Source organism: Chiloscyllium punctatum, chromosome 11, assembly GCF_047496795.1.
Source record: "Chiloscyllium punctatum isolate Juve2018m chromosome 11, sChiPun1.3, whole genome shotgun sequence".
NCBI classification, from domain to species: Eukaryota; Metazoa; Chordata; class Chondrichthyes; order Orectolobiformes; family Hemiscylliidae; genus Chiloscyllium; species Chiloscyllium punctatum.
Window position 1 is genome coordinate 44,273,981 of NC_092749.1, and position 13,232 is coordinate 44,287,212.

The 13,232-nt window shown below is 40.5% G+C and overlaps 1 protein-coding gene across 3 annotated transcripts in view; it reads right to left on the reverse strand.

The window, feature by feature from the left end:
* The window catches only part of ubr2 (ubiquitin protein ligase E3 component n-recognin 2), a 144,402-nt gene that overhangs the window by 77,067 nt on the left and 54,103 nt on the right, over nt 1-13,232 (reverse strand). For all 3 annotated transcript variants that reach the window (XM_072580703.1, XM_072580702.1, XM_072580701.1), the window contains 2 exons: nt 9,774-9,902; nt 2,404-2,587 (listed from right to left, as the gene is read on the reverse strand). In XM_072580703.1, coding sequence (XP_072436804.1) covers nt 2,404-2,587; nt 9,774-9,902 — 313 coding nt within the window. The remainder of the gene's footprint in view (nt 1-2,403; nt 2,588-9,773; nt 9,903-13,232) is intronic.

Genomic DNA, 13,232 nt, shown 5'->3' on the forward strand with positions numbered 1-13,232 from the left:
TAGCAATTCGGGTACAAACTGTTGCTCAATTTGAGCTTCACAACAACTAGTCACCTACATAGCCACAAACATTATAGCTTTGATGCAGATATGGATTCTAAGAACTGTACTGTAGAAAAGAAGCAAGTTTAATAACAGTCCAAGTCAGGAGAAACACACATTTAGTTCCATTCTTAGCTATTCAGAGGAAGTCAGAGAACCATTTGCAAAGTTTTTATTTCAAATCCATGCACGGAGAGCTCTGCTGATCCCCCAAGGGTCTATTCATGACTGCCTTCATTGTTTTAACTACTCCCCTCAGAAACATAAATTGAAAACATATGAAGTGCCACCAATTCTCTCTCATCATCACCTCTCTGGGCCCTGAAACTGAACTCGGATTTTCATAAAGCTCATCTTTTCTCTAATACTAGATAAACAAACATGTCCTCTGATTAAAAGTCAGGACAACTGCACCCATGATCTTTGGTCCCCATCATTAACTCCAGTCTTGTCCTTTGTGTCCATTATAGCAATCGTTTGAAGCCAAATTAAGTTGCTCACACAAAACACAACTGGAAGGTTGCAGAGGTGAGTTTCCAACCATATCTACCCTCCAGCACTAATACTATCTACATACAAGTTAATTCTATGACCTGACTTCAAACCGGTCAGAGCTCACCAGTTGCTGAAATGCATAGGCTTTGTTTTTGTCTCCAGGTTTAATTATTTCAATATTCTTCTGGCCAGTCACTCATCTTTAACCTTCCATAAATTTGTGCTCATCCAAAATTTGCTGCCCACACCTGAACATGAACAAATACATACACACACACATACACACACACACACACACACACACACACACACACACACACACACACACACACACACACATACACAGTCAAGTTCACTCATCATTCTTGTACTTGCTGTATTACACTGGCTCCCTATCCATCAAAGCCTCAATTTTCATCTTTGTTTTTGAATGTCTATTTGCTTCTGCTGCTCCTCAACATTTCCTGCAGTCTGACGTGCCTTGAAGATCGAAGCACACTGCTACTTTTGGCCGTCTGCATATTCCTGATTCTTAACAAGTTTTTCACTGGCATCTGTGCTTTCAGCTGCCTTGGCCCTAAGCTCTTGATTTCACTCTAAGAACATGTTCAAATTTATACCTCTTCCTACTTTTTCAAAGTTCTATTATAAACTTATCCCTTTGACCAAGTTTGGTCCACCTCCTATTGTGATTCAAAGTCAAAATGTTTCACTTGATAACACTCTTGGTAAGTGTTTTCCGGGTGCTGTGCATCACTAAAGGACCAATATAAATAGATCACGCTAATCCTCCAGAGCCACATGCAATTGCACAAGAGCACCTTAAATAATGTGACTCAAAACGAACATTTTCAGCTGCATTATCGAAACCATATGACAGCTAAAGTTGGCAAAATATTAACCTGTGCTGTATACTAATCATCTAGGAGAAAATGAGGATTGCAGATGCTGGAGATTGGAGTCAAAAAGTGCAGCGCTGGAAAAGCACTGCCCATTAGGTAGCAGCAGAGGAGCAGGAGAGTCACGCTGATGAAGAGTTTATGCTCAAAACATTGACTCTCCTGCTCCTCAAATGCTGCCTGACTGGCTGTGCTTTTCCAGCGCCACACTTCCTGACTATATAATGATCATCCCAATTAAAGGAATTTTCAGACAGCTGCTCTTAACCTTGAAGGGCATCTGTATTATTAGTCAGAACTGATCAAACGTTTAACTAAATCAGCAACACCACCCTACATCTCCAACAGCAGGCAGATGATGGGAACAAGATGACAAGTACCTCTCATTTTCTGAGAACTTAAAGCTGAACCAGTCTTCAGACTGTATCAGGGTGATATTTGGAGATCGGGTTCCATTCAGGTCACTGAAACACCACGAAGATGACCTGCATCCATGTTAAAACTGATCATCTTTCTATGCCCGGTCATACACATGGCTTCCTGTTTTGCACTAAGACAAAATACTTTTTGACAGGTGAACTTTGACTTGACTACTTTTTACATGTGGATGGTTTTCTACACCCAACTGCTTCTGTGCCATTTATCAAATTGATCAAACATCTAGCAACTGGAGTACCAGTGGTGAATGAACTAACTCTCCTCAAATGAAAATTGGCAAGCTTCAAGAAAGTTCACTTTCTAACTGGGTATAGAATTCATATTTGATGGATCAGTAACTGAGCAATTAAATAAGGTCTCACACAGACTTAGATCTTACAATTATATTCAAAAAATATGTACTTTTCACAGAAATATTATCTTGAAAAGTAAATTCTTCACTGTCCACAGATACTGTATGACTACTGAATGCTTCTATCATGTTTTAAATTTTCAGTTTTAAGCTCATTAAAATTATACACATAATTACCTGAAAACAAGCGTGAAACTGGCAAATGGATGCTGACTTGATGCTGGGATACACGATACTGCACACTTTCCAGTGTATGCCCACACATACTCAAAATGATAGGCTGCTCACCATCACATAGCCCATTATGACACTGTAATAAAACAATCAAACACTTCCTGTAGGCTTCAATTAGAACCTTTTCCTAGAATAAAAAGAAAATAAAACAAAATTAGACTTAGTTAAATTTTAAACACGAATACATTGATCAAATGAACGGTTACGTTTTCAATTTTATATACCAGACTTTATAAAAGATCTTAAAGTAAGGGAACACTTAGGAAGCAGAGATCATAATGTGGTAGAGTTCAGTCTGCAGTTTGAAAGAGAGAAGGCAAAATCGGATGTAATGGTGTTACAGTTAAACAAAGGTAATTATGACGGCATGAGAGAGGAAGTGACGAAAATCGACTGGAAGCAGAGCCTAGCAGGGAAGATAGTAGAGCAAAAATGGCAGGAGTTTGTGGGTATAATTGAGGACACAGTACAGAGGTTCATCCCCAAGAAAAGATTATCCGGGGAGGGATTAGACAGTCATGGGTGACAAAGGAAGTCAGGAAATGTATCAAAGAAAAAGAGAGATCCTATAAAGTGGCCAAGAGCACTGGGAAATCAGAAGATTGGGAAGGCTACAAAAACAGAGGATAACAAAGAGAGAAATACGGAAGGAGAGAACCAAATATGAAGGTAGGCTAGCCAGTAATATTAGAAATGATAGTAAAAGTTTCTTTCAATACATAAGAAACAAACGACAGGCAAAAGTAGACATTGGACCACTTCAAACTGATGCAGGAAGGCTAGTGATGGGAGATAAGGAAATAGCTGGAGAACTTAATAAGTACTTTGCGTCAGTCTTCTCAGTGGAAGACATGAGTAATATCACAACAATTAAAGGGAGTCGGGGGCTGAGTTGAGTATGGTTGCCATTACAAAAGAGAGAGTGCTAGAAAAGCTAAAAGGTTTTAAAATTGACAAATCTCCTGGCCCCGATGCGATACACCCTAGAGTTCTGAGGGAGGTGGCTGAGGAAATAGCGGAGGCGTTGGTGGAGATCTTTCAAAAGTCACTGGAGTCAGGGAAAGTCCCAGATGATTGGAAGACTGCTGTTGAAACCCCATTGTTCAAGAAAGGATCAAGACAAAAGATGGAAAATTATCGGCCAATTAGCCTAACCTCGGTTGTTGGTAAAATTCTAGAATCCATCGTTAAGGATGAGGTTTCTAAATTCTTGGAAGAGCAGGGCCGGATTAGAACAAGTCAACTTGGATTTAGTAAAGGGGGGGGGGATCGTGCCTGACAAACCTGTTGGAATTCTTTGAAGAGGTGACAAGTAGGTTAGACCAGGGAAACCCAGCGAATGTGGTCTATCTAGACTTCCAAAAAGCCTTTGATAAGGTGCCACACGGGAGGCTGCTGAGTAAGGGGAGGGCCCATGGTGTTCGAGGTGAGCTTCTGGCATGGATTGAGGATTAGCTGTCTGACAGAAGGCAGAGAGTTGGGATAAGAGGTTCTTTATCGGAATGGCAGCCGGTGACAAGCGGTGTCCCGCAGGGTTCAGTGCTGGGGCCGCAGCTATTCACGTTATATATTAATGATCTGGATGAAGGGACTGGGGGTATTCTAGCGAAGTTTGCCAATGATACGAAGATAGGTGGACCGGCAGGTAGTACTGAGGAAGTGGGGAGGCTGCAGAAGGATCTAGACAGTTTGGGAGGGTGGTCCAGGAAATGGCTGATGAAGTTCAATGTGAGCAAATGTGAGGTCTTGCACTTTGGAAAAAAGAATACAAGCATGGGCTACTTTCTAAACGGTGAGAAAATTCATAAAGCCAAAGTACAAAGGAATCTGGGAGTGCTAGTCGCGGATTCTCTAAAGGTAAACATGCAAGTTGAATCCGTGATTAAGAAAGCGAATGCAATGTTGTCATTTATCTCAAGAGGGTTAGAATAAAAAAGCAGCGATGTGCTCCTGAGACTTTATAAAGCTCTGGTTAGGCCCCATTTGGAGGACTGTGTCCAGTTTTGGGCCCCACACCTCAGGAGGAACATACTGGCACTGGAGTGTGTCCAGCGGAGATTCACACGAATGACCCCTGGAATGGTAGGTCTAACATTCGAGGAATGGCTGAGGATCCTGGGATTGTACTCATTGGAGTTTAGAAGGTTGAGGGGAGATCTAATAGAAACTTACAAGATAATACATGGCTTGGAAAGGGTGGACGCTTAGAAATTGTTTCCGTTAGGTGGGGAGACGAGGACCCTTGGGCACAGCCTTAAAATTAGAGGGGGTCAATTCAGAACAGAAATGCGGAGACATTTCTTCAGCCAGAGTGTGGTGGGCCTGTGAAATTCATTGCCGCGGAGTGCAGTGGAGGCCGGGACACTAAATCTCTTCAAGGCAGAGATTGATAAATTCTTGATGTCACAAGGAATTAAGGGCTACGGGGAGAATGCGGGTAAGTGGAGTGGACTCGACGGGCCGAATGGCCTTACTTCCACTCCTTTGTCTTATGGTCTTATAACAGCACTGTAAGCGTACCTGGACTTCACTGATTCAAGAATGTATTTCACCATATCCTGAATTGCTCATGAGAAGGTGAAGTACTAAATGATAGCCAAACCGTGAAAGAATTACTTTTTCTTTGATTGCTGAATGAAGACAATGATATCCTTCCATATCACAGTTGTGAAAATAACGTGTTGACATTCATTCTTTCAGCCAGAGATGAGATAACATCTTTCCACATTGCAGACCACCTGTCAATTTTTTGCCCACTCAGTTAACCTATCTACTTTACTTTGTAAACACTTTTTGACAATTTAACTTCTAAATTATCTTGGTGTATGAATCTATAACTCTATATCCTAAATTACCAAAACTTCTACTTCTGAAGCAGAATCCAGTGTTTCCATTCTCACTTGGTAAAATTCAAAGTTCCATTGGTTACCGTTGGATGTGCAGAACTAAAACTAGTGAATGGAAGAATGCAGAAAAACAGAAAGATTTTCACAGAAGAATTCATTTGGTTTTGATACAGATTTGAAGGGGTAAAATATCAGTCAATTTCAAGATTTCGTTGTTATCTATAGACAGGCAAGGATAAAAACTACTGTGCACAACAACAAATGAAATTTGGTTCATCTAAAAGTCATGCTCTTATTGCACTTTCAACTTAAGCCTTGTGAAAATACCACAAAGAGTGCTGTAAGCTCTGTTTCTCAAGATGTGGAGATCTAGAATGAGGGGCACAGATACAAGATCAAATGGAAGATTTAGGATGGTGGGCAGCAGAAATGTTTGTACAGAGGATTGTGATGCCATTTAATTTTAAGTGAAACAATGACTACCTTTGCATTTAACAATAGGTTCAGGTAAAGTAAATATAAAAGGAGAAGGAAAAATCAGATGTTGGAACCAGGCAGGCACAACTGATTCATATTACAAATAATATGGATGTAGATTGTCTGGACCAAATAGTTTTTTTGCAGGGTATAATTTCACAGCAATTCTAAGACTACTTAGCAATTGTTAGTTCACTTCAAATCACAGTGTAATTTAAGAAACAAAAACAGAAATTGCTGGCAAAAACCCAGCAGGTATAGGAGAATCTGAGGAGAGAAAGCAGAATTAACATTCCAGGTCCATTGACTCTTCTTCAGAATACGATTACTTCATAAAAAAAAAACTCACATTAGTTAAATGCAACTTCCCTAGGTTCTGAAGAAGGGTCACTGGTCCTGACACACTAACTCTGCTTTCTCTCCACAGATGCTGCCAGACCTGCTGAGTTTTTGCAGCATTTTGTTTTTTTTTTCTGATTTCCAACATCCACAATCTTCAGTTTTTCAGTGTAACTTTCAGAGATTAGAAATTGAAAGCTTCTGTTAGCGTTGCAACGATAAATAATCACAATAAAAATCTGACAAAATCATCTCAATTTGAAATATTTAGGTGTGTATTTGAACAAGATAACTTTCTGACAGAAATATACAATGCAGAAGTTTAATTTTGGGAAATGAAATTCATCCAACTACATAAATTGCTTCAGATGGAAATACTTTCCTGTATACACAAGTTGCCTGAATAAAGGTTATCAGATTAGTTTGTCATGATAATGCACTTTCAACCAAATTATTTGCAAAAATGAATCCGATCAGAGAACTATATCACTAAACAAAGCAGTCACCTGTCACACTGCCATACCAACTAAAAGTTTAATCCAGTTGAAATAACTGGCACAGGTATTGCGATGATCAGAATTATTGTAGCAACACAGACTGAAGCTGCGTATTGGGACCAAGTGGACCCCTGATACAGTTGGCTCGGTGTGAAGTTTCGAGGAAATTGAAGTTTCTGATGGGCAATATCTCTGCATCAAGAACCTTCCACAAGAACCCATTTAAGTTGGACAGTTTGGGGAGTCAAACTCAGTCAGAATCATACAGCGCAAAAACAGACCCTTCAGTCCAACCAGTTAATGCCTACCATAATCCCAAACTAAACTGGTCATTCACCTTATTCATCCTCTTCATTATTATCTAAACCTCGATAAAGTCTCCTCTCAACCTTCAACGCTCTTGTGAAAAAAGGTCTCAGCCTAGCCAGCCTCTCCTTATAATTCAAACTCTGTATTCCTGGCAACATCCAGGTAAATCTCTTCTGAACCCTTTCAATCTTAATAATATCCTTCCAATAACAGGGAGATCAGAACTGGACACAGTACATAAGCTGAATACTAACCTGGCATCTTACCCAGTTCATGCCTTACAGGTCATCGTTAGAAATGAGATCCCTTTAAGTATAAATGAGAATAGTTCCAGAATTGGTGGGGAGCAAGCTAAGCTCACTGGACCTTGTATTTAACAACTGGGTTCTTTGAATTTATTTAGCCTGCTCCTTCTCTTCCTATCCCGACCTCTGTCACCCTTGATGGCTTGCATTGCCCTTAATAGGCTTTGCATGTAAAATATTCAATTGGTAAGAATGGGTGAGTTACTGATGGTGGTTAAAGAAATACCACGGGTAATTTGGTGATGAAAAAAAAAGTTGTGTTTATGAGCACTAAAGAGATAGGTAAGAGCTACTAAAAAAAAACTGGGTTCTTCAAGGGAGCATGTGATGTCCACCATAACCATCAAGGCCTTGAGAAGGAGGTGGGCACTGTGGAAGTTGGAGTGCATTATTTTCTCCACCATCTACCTTTGAATGAGATTTGTCCTTTTCTTTCTGTTTTTTTAATTGTGGCATGGACTCTGGTGGGCAGTGTTTGTCTTTTTTTTAAATTAATGGTCCAGGTGATTTGATTCTGGGTTCATAAAATAAAGAAAAACTGCTTTTGACATGCAATGGTAGGGCCCCTTACTCTGTGCCAGGAGGCCTGAATTCAAATCCCACCCGTTCCAAGGGCATGTAACAAAGCTCTGAAGAGGTAGGTCAGAAACTATTTTTAAAAGAAAGCTGGATTCTTCTCCATTGTATATTTGGCATCTGGACAGGTAGAAGATTCAAAAAGGTAAAACCACAATTCTGGAATTGTGCTAAACTAAAGATTTACAATAAAACTCTAGTGGTTTTTCCTGCTAAATTTAACAGATGGATGTTAAGTACCACCCACCCAGGATACCATCTGGCACACAAACCTTCCATGCAGCTGACACATTTGGCCTTTTACAGGTGTCAAAGTAGAATTAGCTGTGCTGGTGGCCATTTAAATCAAAGAAGAGGCACACTGACTGTTTAAAAAAATAGAAGCATGGCTTCAATAAAGATCATCTCGACTGTTAGCTTTATGGATTCCTGGACAGGTTTATTTGGGGAATCACTGCCCAGGAATCTGAAGTGCCAAGGTTCTCTAAAATGTAAATGCGTCATCTTTAATCTGATCAGGGTCAGAAAGAGGTTCTGAAGAAAGGTCACTAAACCTGAAATGTCAACTCTGCTTCCTCTTCACAGATGCTACCAGGCCTGCTGAATTTCTCCAACAATTTGTTTTGTTTGTTTCTGAAAAAGGGCTGGCAATTCTTACCAAAAATATGTGGGCTATTAGTGAAAAGATGTAACCCAAGGTTCAACTATCATAAACACCAACTTGAAGAAACAGGCATCATAATGGCCACATTTCCCAAGTCCTTGGATCTTCAGAGACTAGACAAATTGCTAATGATATACATGAGACCCCTGTGGAAATTGTGATGGGTAGACCTGAGGGAAGTTGAACCTCTGAAGAAACTTGAACCTCTGAAGATTTGGGACGGATCCAAATATTTATCCAGACTGTCTCTCAGCAAATCTTAGACAGGGTGCTGAGGTGGGAAACCTCATTGCCATTCAAAAAATACATAGATGAGCTCTTGACACATCAGGTCATGGGCCTCATGCAGCAAAGTAGGACTCATAAAGGTAGTAATATAGTTTGACAGTATAAGCTCCATGGGCTGAAGAGCTCGTGTACACATCATTCTGTTATCACATATATTTCATTAATGTGAATTTGCTGTAACGTGATTGACGAATTGTGGATACTGTTTCTAAAGCACAAACTTTTAAAACATGTTGGCTGTAACATGATTACATCACTAACACTTTCAACACCGTTTCTAAAGCATGACTTTTCTATAATGCAGGATTGCAAAAGAACTACCTGTACTCTATCATCCTATATGCTTGGGTAACAACATAGGAGACCCACCTTGCTACCCTCTTCCCTGACTCAGTCATATTCCCGACCTGACTATCCCTCTGGACCATACCCTATTATCTGATCAAGCTGATTTGACTACCTAACTAAGCTAGTCCTGTCGTCTGCTCAAATTTTCCTCCTGAATAGGTATGACTATCTGCCATGGCCTGACCTGAAAAACCTCTGGGCCCACCAAAGACCTGACCATGTCCCTGATCATCACACTTACCAAATCAACTTGACTAATTCTCCAACCTAATCTGCCTAAATCCCCTGAATCACCATGTTTCAAAGACTGGACCTTTCAACTTCCCATATGACAGCTAACACCACAAAAATGCCAATTTTGCATTGCACCAAAAAGGTTCCCTGATGGACATGGCACTAGGTGAGTGAAAGTTGGGAGTGGAAGAAAGGTCCCAGAAGAAATGCACAGCAGTGATGAATCAGGAGAATTTACATGTACAGTGGCAATTATCCTGTCATTACTACTGCTTACAAATTCAAATCACAGTCTCCCAAACTAGCAAGCAATTTATATCTGACTAAGAAATACCAGTTTTTTTGGATCGTTTAATAAATTTTGATCTTTTAAAAAATTTTGTCCGTAAAGAAGATAAAAGATGTAATGGTATATTTAACTGAGGCTTACATCTGAGGCACACCATTCCTGGATCATAGAAATTATATGTGTGAGCTTCATCTGTAAGGTAAACGCTGCCTCCCACTCTGGTTCCATCTCTATGTGTTGACCAACTTGTCTTGTTACTGGATCCATTCCCTGCAAAAGACAGTAAGAATATATTTATGCAAGTTACAAGGTTAAGGTGAACAATTTTAGATGGAATGTAACAAAATTACTCATTTTATGATAGTATTTTAGATATTTAGTAGTTACGCAAGAGGTAAACTGCATCTTAATTTAGAATAAAACTTTTTCACAAAACCTTTAACATGTCCCACACTGGTCCACTGAAATATTATATCAAACATAACATCAAAAAATTATTAGGTCAGATGAAAGAATTGATTATAAGCAACATCCTAAAGAAAGGCAGAGAAGTGAAGCAATTTATTCAGAAATGACAGAGCTAAGTGCCCAGACAGCATGAGGCACAACAATCTACAGTGCAGTGATAAAAATTCAAGATGTTCAAAGGCCTCAAATCAGATGAGAATAGAAATCTGAAAGCGTTGGAGGAGATTAATCGGGGTGGAGAGATTTGAACAGAAGGATAAGAATTTGAAAATGCTTGATCCAAGTTAATCGAGGTCAATAAACTTCAGACAGTAGATTACTGGAATTTGGTGCTTGAAAGGACACTGATGCTGAGCTATGGATGAACTGAATGGAAAGTAAGAGGAGGGAAGCAAGTTCGATAGTCAGGTCTACAGCTAACAAAAAGACTGGATGAGAGATTCAGCAGGTGAATGGAGATGGAGCAGGGGCAGAAATAGGCAGTCTCAGTGATGACCTGGATATCTTGCCAGAAGCTCACCGCAAGTCAAATATGTGACCAAGGTGCCAATATGCCAACGTCGTCTCAGGCAGTTGACAAAGATTGGGACAGAATCAGTAACTAGGAAATAGAGTTTGCAGTTGGATATGTCAGATAGGACAACAATTTCAAGAAAATAATTCTTAGCAACACAAGAAACAAGAACAGAAGTGAACATGAAGTCACTTAATCCTGCTCCATCCTTCAAAGCAATCAAGCCTGATTTTCTGCCTCAAATCCATCTGCCTGCCCACCCACTCCCTGTAATACACTATTGGCTTCTGGCTTCTCAGACAGTCTCTCAGTCTTAGGTATCAAAGAACATAAGATACAAGAATCCTAAGGGTCCTACACAATGGAGACAGACCCTTTGGCCAAATTGGTCCAGGCCAACCAAAACATCCATTCATGCTAACCCTCCGGTTCCCTTTTATTCTTTCCCCTCTAAACTTAAATTGATGCCTCTAGCCCTTGATTCCCCAACCCTGGGAAAAAGATTGAGTTTATTCACCCTACCAATGCTTCTCAGGATCTTATACATCTCCATCTCAGGATCTTATACATTTCCATAAGTAACCCCCTCTGTCTCCTTTAAAGAAAAAAAGTCCAAACTGTCCAACCTCTCTCTATAACACAGGCCACTTGAGTCCAGGCAACATCCTTGGAAATTTTCTGCACGCTTTCCAATTTAATAACATCCTTCCTATAATAAGGTGGTCAAAACTGAACACAATGCTCCAAGTGCAGCCTCACCGACATTCTGCATAACTGCGACATAACTTCCCAATTTCTATACTCAATGGCCTGACTGATGAAGGCCAATGTGCCAAAGCCTTCTTCACTGCCCTGTCTACTTGCAACCCCACTTTCAGAGAACTGTGAACCTGAACTTGAAGATCCCTCTGTTCCACTACACCATTCACCATGAAACTCCTACCTTGATTTCACTTTCCAAAATGCAAGAGCTCACATTTACCTATACTAAATTCCATTTGCCATTTCTCAGCCCAATTCCCCAGCTGGTCAAGGTCCTGCTGCAATTTCTGATAACCTTCCTCACTGTCCACAATACCACCTATTTCAGTGTCAACAGCAAATGTACTAATCATGCCTTGTACATTTTCATCCAAATCCTTGATCAAGATAACAACAGTAACAGGCCCAGCACCGATCCCTGAGGCACTCCACTCATCACAGGCCTCTCTGCTTCCTACCATCAAGCCAATTTTATGTCCAATTTGCCAGCTCGCCCTAGATTCCAAGTGATCTAATCTTCCAGAGCAGCCTACCAAGTGAAACCTTATCAAAGGCCTTACTGAAATCCATATAGACTACATTTATTGCCCTACCCTAGTTAACCTTCCTGGTCACTTCATCAAATAACTCTAACAAATGTGTGGGGCATTAGGTCCCACTCACAAAGCCATGCTGACTACTCCCAATCAAACCGTGTCTTTCCAAACACAGGTCTACCTTATCCCTCAGAACCTTCTCAAGTAACCTACCCACCACAGATGTTAAGCTTCCTAGTCCATAGATCCCAGGCTTTTCTTTGCACCCCTTCTTGAATAAGGGCACAACATTTGTGACCCTCCAGTCATCTGGGTCCTCACCTGTGGCAAACGATGATGCAAAACTATCAGCCAGGGCCCCCGCAAATCTTCTCAAGCCTCTTGGTGTTCTTGGATATACCTAGTCAGGACCAGGAGATTTATCCACCTTCATATACTCTAATACACCCAAAACCACCTCTACTGTCATATGGACTGTCCCCAAGATATCACCGCTAAGTTCCCAAGTCTTCATGTTATTCTCCATGGCAGTCATAGAGCAGAAATAGTCATTGCGAACCTCGTCAATCTCCTGCAGTTCTACACATACATATTCGCTTTGGTCCTTCAGAAACCCTATTCTCTCCCTAGTTGTTAATTTTCCTTTAAATATACTTAAAAAGTACCTTTTTGGATTCACCCTAATCTTCTCAGTCAAGGCTATTTCATGCCCCCTTTTCACTCTCCTGACTTCCTTCTTCAGTAAAACTCCTGTTTTCCCTGTATACCTCCAGGGATACACTTGATCCTAGCTGCACCAGCAAATAAAACTACTCCAACCTATCACTGCAAGCTTCTGTCTAATTCCATCAAAATTCGCCTTGCCCAATTTAGAACTTGAACCTGTAGACCTGTTTTGTCCCTCTTCATAAACATTTTAAAATTAATAGAACTACGGTCACTGGTCCCAAAGTGCTCCCCAATTTCACTTCCGCCACCTGTTTCCAAGAGTAGGTCGAGTTTTGACCCTTCCTGAATAGAACCCTCTATATTATGCTTGAGGAAACTTTCCAGAATACACTTAAATTCCACACCATCTAAGCTCTTAAATGGTATGGCAGTCCCAGTTGAAGAAAATGAAAATCCCTTATAATAATCCTATTGCTCCTGTAAGTCTCTCCAATCTCCCTGCATATTTGTTCCTCTAATTCCCGTTGACTATGTGAGGTTCTATTGGACAACCCCAGTAACATCACCATCCTCTTCTTATTTCTTAGTTCCACCCACACTGGATGATCCTTCAGTTATTACATCTCTGACTACTGCTGTGATACTCACCTT